We start from the raw sequence: 17,022 nt of genomic DNA on the forward strand, positions 1-17,022 counted from the left end.
GTTCCTTGTTCTCCAGATACAGCAAACCTGTGCGTGCTTAAAAATTACTGCCTTCTCTGATGATTTGGTGCGTGATGTAGAAGCTGTAGCTGTTTGTCTAGTAACAGACTAACATGCGTTAGGAAGTTCTAGGTGTTGTTTTGTGCTTTACTTGATTACCCAAGAGTCAAGTCACAAGAATACTCAGCATTTCAATTCCTTGCTTTGTTTCTGCCAAATAAATATTCTCATCATAGCAGAAATAACATGGTGTACTTAAAAAAAAAAAAATCACAACAGTTTGGTGTTAATTTTAACAGTTATAGATATATCTTCTTTTTCTGTATCTAATTCAGACACTCCAGATGCCAAAACTTTTCATAATACATTTCAGTTGTGTCTTCTGTTCACCAGTACTGTTTGGCCCAGAGTGAGTGATGAGAAGGTAGTGTTCTGTGTTTGGTAAAGTTTCATTGTTGCAGACACTGTTGTTCTATACTTAGTTTTGTGGCTTTAGGGAAATAATTTTAGGTCATCAGCAGTTGTTTTTCTGATTGCAGAAATAATCCTTATCCACTAATTACATATTTATACTGAGAAACGAGTCAGAAAACACTTAAGAATAGAAGTATGCTAGAAAGGGGAATTTGAGTGGCAGGAAGAAATCATACATGTGTTACAGTCCTCCCCCACTGTCTTAGCAAGTTCAGATTAGAAGACACAATTACCTGTAGGTGCGTATAGGAGATACTGGTGTCTAAGTCACCAAGCTCAAATGGGATGGGACCTCTGGAGACCATCTAGTTCAGCCCCCTGCTCAAAGCAGGGTCACCTAGAGCAGGTTGCTCAGGGCCGTGTCCGGTCAGAGTTTGTGTATCTGCGAGGGTGGAGACTCTGCAACCTCTCTGGGCAACCTGTGCCAGCATGTGGCCACCCTTACAATAAAAAAGATTTTTTTCTTATGTTCAGAAAGAAACCCACAACCTTTAAAAAACTCCAAGAAACTTAATTCAGGAGCAAATTGATTCTTTCTGCTTTTTGATAGAAACGGAAGAGCCATAAAACCTGATTCAGTTTAAATTAATTTCTGGAGATTTGCAAGAGGTGTGGCTACTGTTCACCCAGTGGCGTGCTGCTTAATCTGGAAAAATTCCAGCTGTGGTTAATAAACATTTGCCAGGATAGAACCTACATTGTTTATTTTAATAATTTGAAATAATTATAGTGTGTGTTTTTTGTTTGTTTGTTTTGTTTTGTTTTTACCTAATGTTTACTTACCTTCATATACTTGGCATCCAGGTCTGTTTGCTGAGGGAGCCAGGGTCAGAGAACACACAGGAGCGTGTGGATTCTTCATTTATGGATACCTGCATAAAAAGCCTGGAACAGTACAGGTGAATGGAAAGAGTATGAATCTTGATCAGGCCAAGAGCAGTTCCAGGGAAATATGTATTTTGGTTTTTTCTCATTCATCATGGCATATTGTCTTTACTAGCGAAAAGAGATTAATGTTTAACATACGTAAGGGTCACAGGAAAATGAGGTGGTGATTTGCTGCTTCTGCTAGAGCAATACTGCATCAGTTGCCTAATCAGAAGTAATAAAATTATATTAACAGGCTATGAATTTTTTTAGGTTAATAAGCAGGAACAGAGGAGTTAGTGTTTTTCTGTAAGGGTAGCACGGAAGCCAGCTGTTACTTATAAATGACGTAATTCAAGCCTCAGCATGTGTGAAAATAAAGAAATAAATAGTCCCCTTGGTTTTCATCAACAAGCCTGCTAGGTCTCCTCGGACATGAAGTTTATTAACTACTGCAAAGTCATTGTGTGTAATGTAGTGTCTTTAACTACTATCTGTATGTAAAGTCCAGCCACTTCTGAACAGCAATTTTGTCAATGTCCAAGGTGTTGATAACAAAAAAACATTGAATAAATCAAATTCAATAACCGCACGTCTGTGATGGATCCCTAATGCCTTGTCTGGACTTTAGCTCAGCTGTAATCCTTGCAGCACTTGCACTGCTGGAAACTCTCCTTATAGTCATCAGCATGGGTGGTGCTGGGGGAGCTTAACCCTGGCTGAGATAGTGGCACTCTTCACCTGGGTGAAAGCTGATGTTCCTGGCTTTAATAAAGTGAGTGTTTTTCAGAAAGTACCCCATTCATTTGCTGTCACCTCTGCAGCCTCAGCAAAAACAGAGGTTGGATCAAAGGTCTCTGTGTGTATTCTCTGCAACTCAGCAGTAAAATTGACTATGGCTGGTGAGTCCAGACACTCCAACAAGAGTAAAATGTGTTTATTAGAAAATGCTAAAGCAGTTGCAGCTTGAAATATGGGTAGAATAAAGTTTCATGTTTCATTGTCATCCTGATACATTATGCGACTAAAAATTGGTTCTTTGAAGGAGTATTAGGTAAGTAAAACTGAGGTGAACTTTGAGCTCACTGTGGAGCAAATGCTTATCATTTGAGGTAATAAAGGTTTGTTATACCCTTAGGTTCTTCTTGTATATGATTAAAAAGTTAGGCAGGAAGCTGCCCAAGCCCAAGGCTTTCTGACTGGTTTGTGACGTAGCTAAGAACAGACTTCTGAAGTCGTGACCCTGCTTTTCTTACTTTTTCCCCATTGTCTTTGCCGAGTGATTACCTGATGACTCATGCCTTATGCTCAAGGGTGAAGTAATGCTTCCTGAGTCATCTTATTTATTTTGTAATCTGTACTTATTGTCTTAAATCCACTAGTTTTTATGCGTGTGTATGTATATCTATTTGTCTATCCATATCTATATATCTGTGTTTCCTTTGTCTATGAGAAGAATCCTACTGAGGTCTTTATAAGCACCCAGAATATAACCATTCAGTTTTCACTGTTCAACCTTTTTTCTTTTTTTCCTCTCTAAGTCCTTTGCTGTTTCCTGTGTTGGTTTATGTACATAACTGCATTATGCTTAAGTATTAGATGACCATAGAAATGTGTGAAAAAGACAGAGATCAGGTGTCCAAAGCATTCTTTAGGTTTAGGGATGCCTTTTTTCATGGGGGAGATGGTTCTCCTGGGCTGCTGTTTTAGTCTGCTGCTCCCAGACTTCTTTCTGTACTATCCGCAACCAAATACTTGCAAGTAAGCAAGCTCCAACTGATGCTTGACAAAGGAAATTTGTTTTGTCAGGAAACTGGCACATTTAGCATGGATTTTTCTCAAATTCATTTGGGGAAATTAAAAAGTTGGCAGAATGATCTGTTTTAATCGTAGATGGTGGCCCTGCATTTGTCGTTATGGCAGCAACACAGGCTGCAGAAGAACCATAATCTCCTAGGCCGGTCAAAGCAGTGGGGTATAACCAAGCATCGGCCTTGCAGCAGCTTAGCAGATAGCATATGCATGTTCCTACCTTATAACCATGTCAGAAACAGTGACTGTTTACTGTTACTTAAAATATATCAGATGACAGTTTGGGTTTTGTTTATAATTACAACATCTGTGGGCTGTAGCAGACTGCTGTCTCACACAGATGCTCTGTAAGTGATACTGTTTGTGGAAGTAATGTTATTTGAGAGTTTCATCTAGGATGGTAGAATAAAAATTAACATCTAAAGTAATGAGTATGTTTCTTTAAAAAACACAGCTATTTAAAATTTAAAAAAAAAACCCCAAACACCAAACTGCCATAACAACCTAATATGCTATTATGAAGGTCAAAACAAATTTGTAAGAGAGTCATTAATCTACATGACCTGAATACTTGAGTAAGAGAAGGGAGTGAAAAATAACAGAGATTAAATAACTTTCCCAATTAATTAGTCTGTGGTTTCTCTTATGCTTTCTAAAGTATTTTTATCTCTCATTTTGAGTTTGAGTTTGTTCCATTATACTGCTTCCTTCAGGTGCAAAAGTTTTACTGAAAACAGAGCATTACAAGAGAGGAAGCTCTTTTGGCAAAGTGTTGGTGATGGTGAATTCCTGGCAGGGAGGCAAATGGGCAATTCATTTAGTCAGTGTTTAACTTTTATAATGTATCTGTTGGACAAATACAAGATCACTTCAACTGGTCTTTCAGAAAACAAAACCAAATTAGCCATTCCAGAAAAATAACATCAGGGAGCACCTCTTGGTGTTGCAACTTTTTTGTCATAAAGCGCCAGATGCTAACGTTGTTTATTTTTTTTTCCCCTCCTGTAGGTGCCTGAGATTATAAGCTCTATTCGACAAGCTGGAAAAATTGCTCGTCAAGAAGAGTTTCAGAATAATCTCTCAGATGTTGAAGACCCTTTTGCCAAAAAGTTTGAGGTGCTGTTCTGTGGACGAGTGACAGTAGCACATAAAAATGCACCTCCAGCACTCATAGATGAATGCATTGAGAAATTTAATCATGCAAGTTGTACAAAAAAATCAGATTTCAACTCATCATCCCAACAACATGAAACTGCCAATAACTTCGGAGGCTTCTCTTTCAGCAACAAATTTCGGTCTGTCTTCCAGCCCTTGGTCAGTGAAGAGGAGGAGAAAAGGCCAATTAGGAAATCCTTTTCTCAGCCTGGGCTTCGTTCCTTTGCTTTTAAGAAGGATTTGCAAGATGGAAGCCATAGGAGTAACAGCTTTGTCAGATCTTTTGAAGAAGATGCAATTTCACTGAACCTAAAAAGTCAACTTATCTATGGACACAGTGTTGTGCAGCCAACAGACATTGCAGAAAACCGGACCATGTTGTTTACGGTAAAGCAAGATTTGCAGCTCTTGGCAGCGTTTTCACATCCTGGAGTTTGAAGTGGCAAACACCAAAGCACATGTTCTGACACACAGCAGTTACTTCTTTAATAGCTTAATTGCAATTACCAGACCTTAACTTAAACATGCCTATTACTCTAGAAAGCATTACCGAGTCAGTGTAATTGTTTTACATAGTCAAAATAAGTTTATATTAAATAATTTAAAACAGCACTACCTGAAACATTGAGCTTCTAAAGACAGCTTTTAGAAAGCTACAGCAAGTTGATAGGTAGTTATACAATTCCAAGATGGTACGTACAGTTACACTAACTAGTAACAGCAGAAATAAATTTCCAGGTGAATGAGTTAGCTGTAAGTAGAGCAGGAGGACCAAACCATGTCTGGGGGCTAGTAGACTTTATGTCCCATGATGGGCAGCGTAATTTTTGAAGGTGTTCCTGCTGCCAACATGTCTGTGTAATGATAGAGTAGTGTGGTAACTTCCTAGGCTACTCCTCACCTGCCTCCAGTCCTGTCCTGCTTTTGTGTGGCTAGCAGTGCCCTTGCCTTCAGCTGAGCAGCAAAAGTGTTTTTCAAGACCTGAGAAATGAGTAAGGAATGTGTCATTTGCTCCTCTTGTAATCCTCATGATAGATAAGTTATATAACATATTTTATATATCTTGTATCTTATGAACATAATGCAAACCTGGAGCTGATGCTGCGATGGCTGGCTGGCATAAGGTCATTTTGGATCTGTCAGCTGCTGTTGGGGCTGGGAGCTTTGAAGGGCTGGAACGGAGTGGAGTGGGTGTAGTTACAGCAGGTTTGTTGGAGAGAGGAAAGAGAAGTGCTACTTTAGGACGGATTGCCAATCTGTTATGTCTGTAAAAGTAACACACAGAAAGAGGCGTAGTTAGCTATACCTGATTTAAAACTTCTGTTTAGTTGTGGCAGGCTGGCATCGGAGAGAGAAGTGGAAGAAGGTAGAGAGAAATTTTATGCCTCAGTAAAAACAATTCCATGTTTGCCTTCTTCCCCAGAGCATGTATTTCACACAGAAAATATAGATACCCTTTACAATAATGCCTAATTTTTAAACAAATCCTGACTCCATTTTTAATTCATGGCATATATTTTAGACATAGCGAGATTATAGATGGACTGCTTAGGTCCAGATCTCCCTACTCCACTGAGTGCATTTTTAATTTATATTAAATAGATGCCACAGTTCTCAAAGACACATGCAGCTTCAGCCCAAATATAACATCAGTCACCTGCTGACAGGCTCATTTCCAAATTGTGGGGCTCTGCTGATCTGGCTTTCTATCTTGGGTTGCTTTGTGCCTGGGAAAATATCGTATAGTATGCACAGTTGTATTCTTTTGCCATTCAGCCAGTCTAAATTCAGCTGAATATAAGGAAGTGAAGTAACTGTGGTTTGTGCCTCCAATATGCACACGCTAGCAGCTCCTGGCAGAGCTGAGTTTGTTGGTTAGCCATCTGGTTAGCTGTCCCCTGTGTTCAGCCGGTTCTGAGTGACCGTATGCATGCAGTGTGCACAGGCAACCTTTGCTCATCAATTTGTGTATGGCTACATATGAAATACTTAAGAGTAACTTTATATCCAGAGGAAAAAAATTGTTCCTGTTTTCTCAATTTAAGTTCTTATTTGGATTTTCCACAGGACTGCAGCAGAGGTTGGTTGGTATGTGAGGTGTGGAAAATGTTGAGATGAGTTACCTGCTGACTCAGGACAAGAGGAAACTTAGGACAAGAGGAAATGATCTCAAGTTGTGCCAGGGGAGGTTCAGGTTGGATATTAGGAAGAATTTCTTCACTGTAAGAGTTGTTAAGCATTGGAACAGGCTCCCCAGGGAGATGGTGAACCCAACATCCCTGGAGGCGTTCAAAAAACGTTTAGATGTGGCGCTTCGAGACATGGTTTAGTGGGCATGGTGGTGTTGGGTAGAAGGTTGGGCTTGATGATCTTTGAGGTGTCTTCCAACCATAACGATTCTATGATTCTATGACTCTCCTCACCTGCTTCAGACAGTCCTGATTTTGGTATCTCTTCCTGAAGAACTGCCTTCCTGGCCAATTTCTTAGGATTCTGTGGTTTTTTAATTTTTAGGCTTTTCTCCTGGCTGTATTTGGGCGAAGGGGGTGTTGGTGGTTTGGTTTTTTTTTTTTTCCCCTCATTAAGTTGTCTTCAAATGATGCCTGCTGCCTTGGGACCAAGTGTGAAAGGAGTATGTGGGGCTGAGCTAAGGAGCCTCCTGCTGCAGAGAGGGGAAGGCAGCAGTGAGGAGGAGGAGCCTGCTGAGTAGGTGTTGGAAGGAATAACCCCATGGACACATGCGAGGTCAGCCCCGGGGACAATACCAGGAAGCCAGCAGGGAGTTGGAGAAAATCATTGTGACTGGTTCAAGTGAAAGAAGAGGTGGAAGGTGAATGCACAGGACCATTTTTAGATACACAGAGGTAGCACACCTCACTTGATCCATTCACAGACAGGATTCCTCCCCTCAAGCCCTTCCTTAAGAAATTACAGGTATATTGGTGCTGCTAATGTTTTTATGCACATCTTTTGGGATTTGGTAGTGGCTGAAGCTTCAGCAGGTTTGTCTAAGTCATGCTTATGAATGGATCTAGATTCCACCCATCTTCCCTAAAGTCTGATATGAGACTTGTCTTAGCAGACTTTCTGATGTGCTAGAAACTATGAAGCATTCAAACTTTCTCTGTTAAAATATTACAAAGGCATTGCCAGAAACTGAAAAATTGAAAACAATAGTTTCAACTTAAAAATGCCCTTTGCCCATCAAAAGTTAGCATCAGCTTTTGGGTTACTGCTGTACAAATGGCCTACAGGTTAAATTAAGTTAGAAAATATACTCCAGTAAGCTCATTTGTATAGTTTGAGTTAAAACCTTTAAATTAAATGCTAAATGTGTCTTAAATAAACTTCTAAAAATAATTAGGTGGAATACAGGTAGAGGCACACACTTGGATTTAAATTTTAGGATAATTTCATTAAGTAGCTTTTGGGAATGTGGTATGTGCCAAGACTGGAGAAAATAAGAAAAGAGAGTGTGAGTATATTTTCTCAGTGCAAAGCAAGTTACTTGTGGTATAATATTAATGTCCTGGTTTGGCTAAAACAGGACCATTTCTCCTTTCAGTAGATTTTTCCTTCAGTTAAGTTTTTTCTAAGCAGCATGTAGCCAACTTTAGGAAGTGCAGTCACTGCACTTGCAGTTCAGTAATGTGCAGAGCCCTGGATGCCAAATCAATGTTGTTTCAGTATTCTCTCTTTCTCTGGTAATAATACACTAATTGATCTAAATATACAGGTAGAAAAAAAAATTGAGATTTATGTCCAGGAAACATTTTTATAGCGAGACAAGAGGAAGTGTAATGTTACTTGTTATCATCTTGCTATTTATTTTGCTCTTTTTAGATTGGCCAGTCTGAAGTTTACCTCATCAGTCCTGACACAAAAAAAGTAGCAATTGAGAAAAGCTTTAAAGAAATATCCTTTTGTTCTCAGGTAAGATTGCAGTGTATTCTTTCTCCCTTTTTTTGTTTAAATATTCTCCACTTGTGAATACTCATGTACTCCTCTCTCCTAGTATTTCAAATGGATTCTCACCCCAGCGATTTCAGTAATTGCTATTGAGAAGTTGCTAGTTAATCAGTAATTTTGTAAAACTCATTCTTTTCTCATGCTTTGCACTGTAATTTCTGAGATAAAGACTCACTTCTGTGTGTGGTGGGTGAATAATATGAGCTAGAAGGAATACCCTGGGCAGTTCTGGTTTGAGATTTCAGTGGGCGTGATTCACAGTTGTGCAAATTTGGGATTCTCTGAGCCATATTTTTCAAGAAGTGATAATGAAAGGAGAAAACTTATATGTAAGAGTTATCTGAAAAATACTTCAGAAATACATTTTTTTCAAGAGTGTAAGTTACATGTGTGTAAAAGAAGACAACCTGCTGCCATGCAGAGGTAGTGTGTGTGGTGCACCGAGGGCAAGCATGTTTCAGAGCCTCCTCATTCACTATTAATCCCCATTTCTTATGCCGTGGAGTTTGTTTCTCTGTCCTTCTACCTCTCATTTTCGTGGCTCTGACTTTGATTTTGCATGGATTATGTGATGGTGCAATTTATCTAATAACCTATTTCAAGTGGTGATGTTTTGAAAGAGATGCAACTTACATACACGAAGATGCGGTAATGGCGTTGCGTAGGTTATGCAGGCGTGTGATTCACAGTCAGCTACTGCAGTGGCTTGGTGGTGTGAGGGCAGACTAAATCACCCTCACATCAAGGACATGGGACAACTCGCGCAGTTACAGCACTCCTGTATGGGCAGCTGCACTAGCTGCTGCTGGGTCCTCTGTACAGAAGCAGAGGACTCCCCTTTGAGAATTGCTCAAATATCAAACTGCAGACTGAAACAACTGTTCATAAAGACATTTCATAGACCAGTTACTTTTGTTAACTAACCAATGTCATGATGCAGGGATTTGTCTTTCACTAGCTGTTTTCTGTCCTGCAAGGCATTATTTGTATTTAGTTTGTCTGTGTACCCGATTTGATTCAGTTTAAGTGAATGAGGAAATTGAATTTAATTCACTAAACTATGATAGAGTCCTTAGAGAACACTTAATTCCTTTAAACCCTGTTACAGATCATTTTAGTTTAAACCTCTGAGAAATTAACCTGAACTATAATTACATAAATAAACTTTATTGAGAAATGAATGCTCCCACTTGTTTAACTAAGAATTCACCTTGGATTAAACCAATGCAATGCTTGTTTGTACTGTGGGGCTTGGGTGGAAATAAGACCTAGTATACCAGGATGTGAATTTTGCCACTATTTCTTGCACTAAGAACTGTTTTGCTCTTGTCTTACTTGCATAGTGCAGATATACTCAGTGCATCACAGGTTCTGGTCTTAATGATATTGAGGCAAAACTTTTTTTTTTAGTAGGTTTATTCACCCGTTTTTAAATATAAGGAATATGATTTGCTGTTATTTGCTTCTAGCTTTTTTGGATTTTTTTTTTCATAAATGACTTTGTTTTTTAATTTGATGAGGATAGCTTTAATCACTAAACATACAGGTACCTATTCTGAAAATTTCAGAGTAAACATAAGTAGTTCACATGCTCTCAGATCAAGAGCTTTGAAGAGAACTCCTTGATCACAAAAAAATCTTGATCCCAATGTTCCCTTAGGCCATCTCCTTAGGCAAGAGCTAGTTAGGTAGACTTTGTGACTTGCCCTGAAGGTCAGCAGATGATTGTGCTCCTCAGAGCAGTAGGACTGAGATTCTGATTGAATTCTCCCCTCCTGTCTGAAGAATGTGCTACTGGGCAGATGTTATGTCAGTTGGGCAAATACTGGTATTGGGGTACAGAGGCCTTTCCCCCAAGTAGGCACATCTTAGAAGACCTGACAGAATGATCTTATGGAGTCATCTTGATCATACAAGAACTTTAATAATCTTTTCTTGAAGGTACTGGACTTAAACTATAAGGGAGATCAGAATCAGTACTTAATTTCGAGAATGCCCAATCTGTGAGTGGGAGATTATAATGGCAGAAAGAAGTATGTGATCCTGGGGCAGTATCTGAATTGGCTAATCTGAAACAGCTAAGAGCATTTGCCAGCTCCTGGTAGCTTGCAGTTTTGTGGGCAGGGCTATGATCCCAGCTAGGCTTCTTCCACCATAGCAGCTGGGTTTTCAGGAGAAGAAATGGGCTTTCAGAAGAAAAAAACATAGGCTGGGAGGTTAGAGAGGGGGCTTAGTGCATTCTGTACACATCTCTGATGTGGATGATGGAGAGAGAGAGTCTGTGGGTTGCATCAGCTTGTTCTTGCTTTATCATATAGCTGCCTCCTAAAATGCTTAGCCTGGACATCCAATGGAGCTAGAGTTGGAGAAGCTGCAAACTTTACATCATTTGGATGTCCTTCCGATCTTTTTGTTCTCATGGCTTATTAGTGCCTGAAGTTTGTGTAATAAAGTCTTTGTTATCTATGTGTAATTGTCACACTCCAACAAACCACGTATCTCCGTATACATTAAATTATTTTCCTTCATTCAACTGACATGCTCTGAAGGTTTTTTGTTAGTATTTTGAATTATAAGACAACATTTTTCGGATTGCTTAAGTATATTTGATGCTCTAACAAGTTCTTTTTTGGGACACCTGACCATTCTGTTTTATAGAAGTATTCACTTTTTATGATTTTAAATGCTTTTTTAAAATGTTTTCTTCATGCTGAAAGACAAAGAGAATATTTGCTGATTCTTGCTGTGTTAACAAGGAAAAGAAAAAAACCCAAGCAAAAAGTGCTGCTTGGCATCTTGAGATTTTTTTAATTTCACTGAAATTTCTGCTTTACTGTGGCTCATTATTATGATTTTTGATGCAACAGTTTATTGCCTCACTTTGTCCAACTTTAATATTGTGCCATGACAGCTAGAAAGTGGTAAAATGGCACTGAGTGTAACTGAATTTCTATAAACAGTCTCTACCACTGTGCATGTAATTCATCATCATAAGTTGTTTTTTTGTTTGTTTTTTAACCAAGAGTGGTGCACTAAGGAGATGTGCACTGGGATCACATAAGTCTACTGATCTGAAATTCTTTTCATAAAAGAAAAAAGTTCCCAGCAAGTAAAAACCTTCTTAGCATTTTACCAGGATGTACTGTTTATCTACTGTTGCAGGTAGATTGTACCTGAATTTACATGCCTTTTAGGAGAAATAAATGCTTCTATGAGTGATCTTTGAGTAATATATTTAACCATTTTCATTTTTTAACTAACACAGCTTTTTTTTGCATGAAAAAAAATGGTTTATTCATTTTTCACTATTGCTTTGATTTGCTCTTACAAATTCAAAGCAATTGTTGACTGCTTAAGCAAAAGAAAAAAAAAACAGAGCAAGCTTTTTCCCCCTGCTATTTCCAATATTGAGTAAAATATCTCAGATAGTATTTATTCATCCCTGTGTTTTCCAATGGATCTGTTATAATTCAGTCATTAAAAAAACCCAAACAAACAAAACAAAACCAACAAGCAACCTCTGACTTAAGTGAAATTTAAGAGTCATGAATTAATAGGTTCTATAACAGAATAGATTTTTAATGGCCAGATGACTTTAATGTAGCTGTAACAGGAATATGTGACCTAGCAGTAATGCTGTTGGGCCTTTCCTGCTTTTATAACTGGAAAAAATAATAGGTACAAAACATTGAAAGTAAATATGACTGCTTCATTTCTGCTGGTTTTGTGCTAGGGAATTAGACATGTGGATCACTTTGGGTTCATCTGCAGAGAATCTTCAGAAAATGGAGGCTTCCACTTTGTTTGCTACGTCTTTCAGTGTACAGATGAAGCACTGGTAAGTGAAAGAAAAGAAGAGCCTAACAGAATATTAGGCCCTGAAAGTCTTCTATTGCTCCATGCTCTGTATTTTGCTGAATGTCTTCAAATCCTGCTCCACTCAGAAATACAATTATTTCAAAAATGTAACTAACATAGCAGTCTGCAAAGGAACGTTCAATTTGTTTTGAAAGCAGAAGTTAAAATCCCCTTTAAAATCCAATAAAACTTCCTTTCATTGCACAACTAAGTTGGACCATGTGTCTCTTTTTTGGAAGAGGGTTTTTTCATAGTGTACCTGTTCAGAAAATCAGGACTACTCTGCTGTGCTCTAGATCCAGGCCAATATGTCACAACTGCAGTAAGCTTTTTTATCACGGACAAGAAAAGGTTTCTAGATAGAGGTAGTATCTTCTATTAGACCACAATAATAAAATTAGGTGGCCTGGAAGAGACGTGACTTCATGATGAGTTTTGTGTTGCTTGTGTGTTTGTGCACAGAAACAGTACAGGAACAGCTTTTCTTTTTAATCATAAGCACATTCCCAAACAAGTGGCAGTATCATTCTAAAAGACGGTTGTGTTTGTGTTAAGGAAAACAGAAGCTCAGTGGAGGAGTGAAATTCTGTTCTTGTGCACCCTGTTGTTCTCAGGTTGACGAAATCATGATGACATTGAAACAGGCTTTCACCGTAGCTGCTGTGCAACAGACTTCCAAGGCACAGCCTCAGCTCTGTGAAGGATGTCCTATGCAAAGCTTGCATAAACTCTGTGAAAAGATAGAAGGTGAGATTTAAAGAACTTTCTGGTGGAATATTTTTTCCAACAATTTTATTGGAGAACAGTCTTACAGGTGAAACTTGAAGAGAATGAATGCTTAAAAAGAGCTTGGGGCTTGGGATGGAAGATTGACAGCCAGTCTTTATTCAGAGGACTGCAATGTCAAGTTATCTGTAAGATAATAAGAGTTTTCTAACAAAAGTTAAGCTCCTTGTATTTCAGTTGAATTTTTGAAAGCTAATTAAGAGTCTAAATATTACTGAATTGCAGCTATCTCGGCTCTATTAGCCCTATAAATGCAGAGGACCTGTAGATAAGAAACATTTCAAGAATATATGCTGCAATAGCTATGACCTGGTATCCTGTTGAATCCACTTTGATACTGGCATTATGCTACCACTAAACATGAACCGTACGGTATGCTTTTAATATGCATGTTTGTGGTGTTGATCTGTGCTCTTTCATGAAAATACAGCAGTTAAAATTGTAGTTGTTGCTCAGAAAACAAGTTCAAGACAAAAAAAACCTCTTTGCATTTCAGCAAATTTCACAGTTCGGTTTTGTTCATTTAAGTGATGTCTGGGGTGAATAAAGGGTAACAGCAGCTTGTCAGATCACGTGACAGTAGCTTGTTGGACTAAAACCTATCTAGTATTAATTCGATGAAACTGGAGAACTTCCAAAACTACTTTTTACTATATTTTGGTCTTCAGCCAGATATGATTTTTGAGAAATTTCTTAAAGGCAAATGATTCTTAATGCCTTTAATTGTGCCAGCTGGTTAATCATATTGTTTGCTTCTGAAGGAGAAATGCCATGATCAGAAACTGAAGTACAAGATACTGTTCATGGTTTGCTGTTTTTTCCACAGAAAACAGAGGAAAGGAATTTAATCCAGGATGAGAGCAGAAAAAAATAATCTGAATGAGAGGGTAGTCTGCTTCAGACTGTCAGTAAATGTTTTCAGCAAGAGGCAAAGCAAGAACTTCATTAACATGCAATAAATTTACTCCTTTTCAGAAGAGGCCAAGGCACACAAATTGGAGAAAATCAATGGAAATTGTATTTATACAAAAATCCAAGCAATATTGCATAAAACACCAACAAAGCAGTCTGCTATAATACAGTAGATTGTGGGTTTATTTTATCTTGTGTGATAATGGAATCTTCAGCTAAGAGTATAATCCTGGTCTGTGCTCAGTAAATCTCCTCACTGCAGAGTTCGTGTCCCTCATTTTAAAGACATGAGTTCAGTAGTAGCTTTAAATTAACCGAGAGTTCTTTCTAATGCCCTGTTATGAAATCAGTGCAATAGGTCAGCTCAAATAACTGACGAGCTTTGACTTAAGTTGTGTGCATATTTATGTGATTGATAATTCTGACAAATTTGACACTGTGATTTGTTCTTTTTTGTTCCTCTTGGTAGGGTTACACCCTTCTAAGACTAAACTAGAACTACAAAAGCATTTAACAACACTAAATAACCAGGAGCAGGCCTCTATTTTTGAAGAGGTTAAGGTAAGCTCTTTGTTTCCTACAAGATTTTAAAGCAATTGATGTTTTTTGCTAACAACAGTGTGAAGCACCAAAGTTATTTTCATTCTTTTGTGAATTATTCATTATCTTTATTTAATAGATTGTTAATCACCTTGTGCTTTAATTTCAATATAATTATTTTTTTAGAGCTGTTAAAAACTTGTCTTTTGATGAAAATGGTTTATTTAACTCATTTTTCTTCCTCTAATATGACTCGTTTTCCATTAAAATGTTGGCTTCTCACTGAGTAAAACTGCACACATTTTTTTGTGAGTGAAGGGAGTAACTTGTACTGTGAGAACATTCAACTGTTACTTTGACCAAAACAGATTACTGTAACATTCCCAGATCAGAACATTTCCTGCCTAAAATTTGTCCTAAACCTTAATACTTGTAAAACTAACCAAAAAAGTTTAACTTTCTGTCTTCTGAATGAAATCCATTTTAGCACAGAGGAAAGCATAGCTGGATTTAAGACTGATGATGAACACTGTAAGAAATGTCATTGGGCTTGGCACACTATTGACGATTAGGAAATTTCAGACTTTTTTAAAAATAATGTTTCCTTCCTCTCTGGAGTCATTGCAGTATCTTTGTGTGTTTTCATGTGACAGTTTATCATCCAGTACCAAATTTGGAAGTTACTCTGTGGGACTGATTCCATAAGCCAAGTAATTTCTTAGTATACAGCTAGCTGGCACTGTTGCCTTTTAGTATTCTACACACATTTTAACAGTCTAAAGCTTCTAGTAGTCACAGGAAACTGTTAATTGCTTCTGGTGAGAGTCTGCAAACGATTAACTTGGTAAAACCAAGGGTAAGGTATGTCTCTCCTGCCTATCATTTTCAGCTGATATTTTGAGTTGGACTGCCTGAAATTTTAGTTGTCGCATTCTTACAGCTGCATGTGTTGTTACCATGATTTGCATTTTTAGATAACTGTCTTTCTAAGGATATTTTGATTAATCTGATATGCTACATTGGGATTAGCTAATTCATACTGTGTCCTCTGCATTACATCAACAGGCTTAAAACAGTACATGCTTTTCAAAAGTTAGGTTTCTGGGATTAAATTCTGTAATAATTTATTTTAAAAACATTTTCTCTTGCAATAATTCAGATCTAAATAGAATGAAGCAGAGACAAATATGTTCACCTTGTGCACTAATTTTTAAAACACCTGTGTCATTTCCCAAAAACGAAATGTCCAATGAGAAGAATTTCTAGGAGAAATGGTGTGCATTGTAACTGCAAGACAGTACTTCATGTGTGCTACAAACTCAGAACTACAGTGTTTTGGTTTTCTTTACATCAAAAGCAAATTGGCAGAAATCTTTTTTTTAAGTGTTTATTTACTTGTGTCAATTAGATACCTCTGCAGTTGTCCTTTATCTTTCATGTAAATTCTGTCATGTATGAAGTGAGTTCAAATGTTTCTCTGGCTGTGTTTCTGCTTTGCCTGGGACACTGGTGTCCTCTGGTGGACTGGAGTAGTAGCATTAACCAAGTTAAACTTGTTTGTACATTAATGACACATTGACAGTGACAAAATGAAAAGAGTAAATATTTGCTAACTGTTATACAAATGTATAATTTGTGCTTGTGGTATTTTCAATTAAAGAAATTAAGACCAAGAAATGATCAAAAAGAGAATGAGTTGGTTATCTCTCTTTTGAGAAACATGTATGAAGAAAAACAGAAGGACCATGTTCATGTTGGAGAAGCAAAGCAGGTAAGTAGTCATTCAGTTTTAGTTCATGTAAGGAGGAGCCAGGAAAAAATCTTCCATTCCATTTTTATATTTTTCCAAAGGCAACTTTCCATTACTGGCATTTTGGAGCTTCAAACTGTAGACAGTGGTGAACATTGGTTTTGCTTACAATTCATAGACTTTTGTCATGCCCCAGAACAGGCATATCTCAGATTTTGAGGTACCGGGTGCAGTCTGATTTCAGGCCTAGGAGACAGAGATGCAAACAAGGTGGACCACTAATTTGGTGTTTTTCCTTTCTTCTCACTGCAATGAAAATTCGTGTATGTGAGACACTACATAATGAATTTGTAATTGCTCTCAGCCAGTCTGTGTCATTTGCCATCCCACTGTCTATCTCTGTGAGTCAGTGTCCTGACAACACGTTGGATTTGATCCTTCATAAAGACTTATTACATTTACTTGATAGCTGGAAGTAATTTCTTGTGTGCAAACCACCATTTGAAATGGCCTCAAGGAGGAGTAGCTGAGGAAGATTGCTGCAGAAACAGCAGCAGAGACTGTCATCCATTTCCAAAGAGATGAGCTGCCTTTCATTCTGTATCAGGTTCCATCAGTGCTGGCTATTTGTACAGCACAGTTGAGATTTTTTCAAAAAAGACTAATGATTTGGATGCCTTGGTTTGTGACTAACTAGCTTGAGACACCTCAGTAGCTTTAAGGTGGAAGTGTTTTTACTGGTGAAATATATCGAAGAGTTAGATTGTTAAACATCTTCCTGGCCCTTAGAAAGCCCCATTTTAATATAATGGAGACACTTGAGAGTTCTTGTTAATTATGAGCTTCATCAGTTGTGATTAATTTCTTGGCTGGAGAATCATAGAATCATAGAATCATTT

The 17,022-nt window shown here is 37.9% G+C and overlaps 1 protein-coding gene across 1 annotated transcript in view; it reads left to right on the forward strand.

The window, feature by feature from the left end:
- LOC104158917 (TBC1 domain family member 1-like) overlaps positions 1 to 16,144 on the forward strand; it is a gene marked incomplete at its 3' end in the record, with an annotated part of 27,821 nt that extends 11,677 nt beyond the window's left edge. Inside the window, exons 2-7 of the mRNA XM_009696686.1 lie at positions 4,162 to 4,695; positions 8,152 to 8,241; positions 12,011 to 12,115; positions 12,750 to 12,882; positions 14,303 to 14,394; positions 16,034 to 16,144. Of these exons, the coding sequence (XP_009694988.1) occupies positions 4,162 to 4,695; positions 8,152 to 8,241; positions 12,011 to 12,115; positions 12,750 to 12,882; positions 14,303 to 14,394; positions 16,034 to 16,144 (1,065 nt within the window). The remainder of the gene's footprint in view (positions 1 to 4,161; positions 4,696 to 8,151; positions 8,242 to 12,010; positions 12,116 to 12,749; positions 12,883 to 14,302; positions 14,395 to 16,033) is intronic.
- Between the last annotated feature and the right edge of the window lie 878 nt (positions 16,145 to 17,022).

This window comes from Cariama cristata, unplaced genomic scaffold (assembly GCF_000690535.1).
Source record: "Cariama cristata isolate BGI_N322 unplaced genomic scaffold, ASM69053v1 scaffold39693, whole genome shotgun sequence".
NCBI classification, from domain to species: domain Eukaryota; kingdom Metazoa; phylum Chordata; class Aves; order Cariamiformes; family Cariamidae; genus Cariama; species Cariama cristata.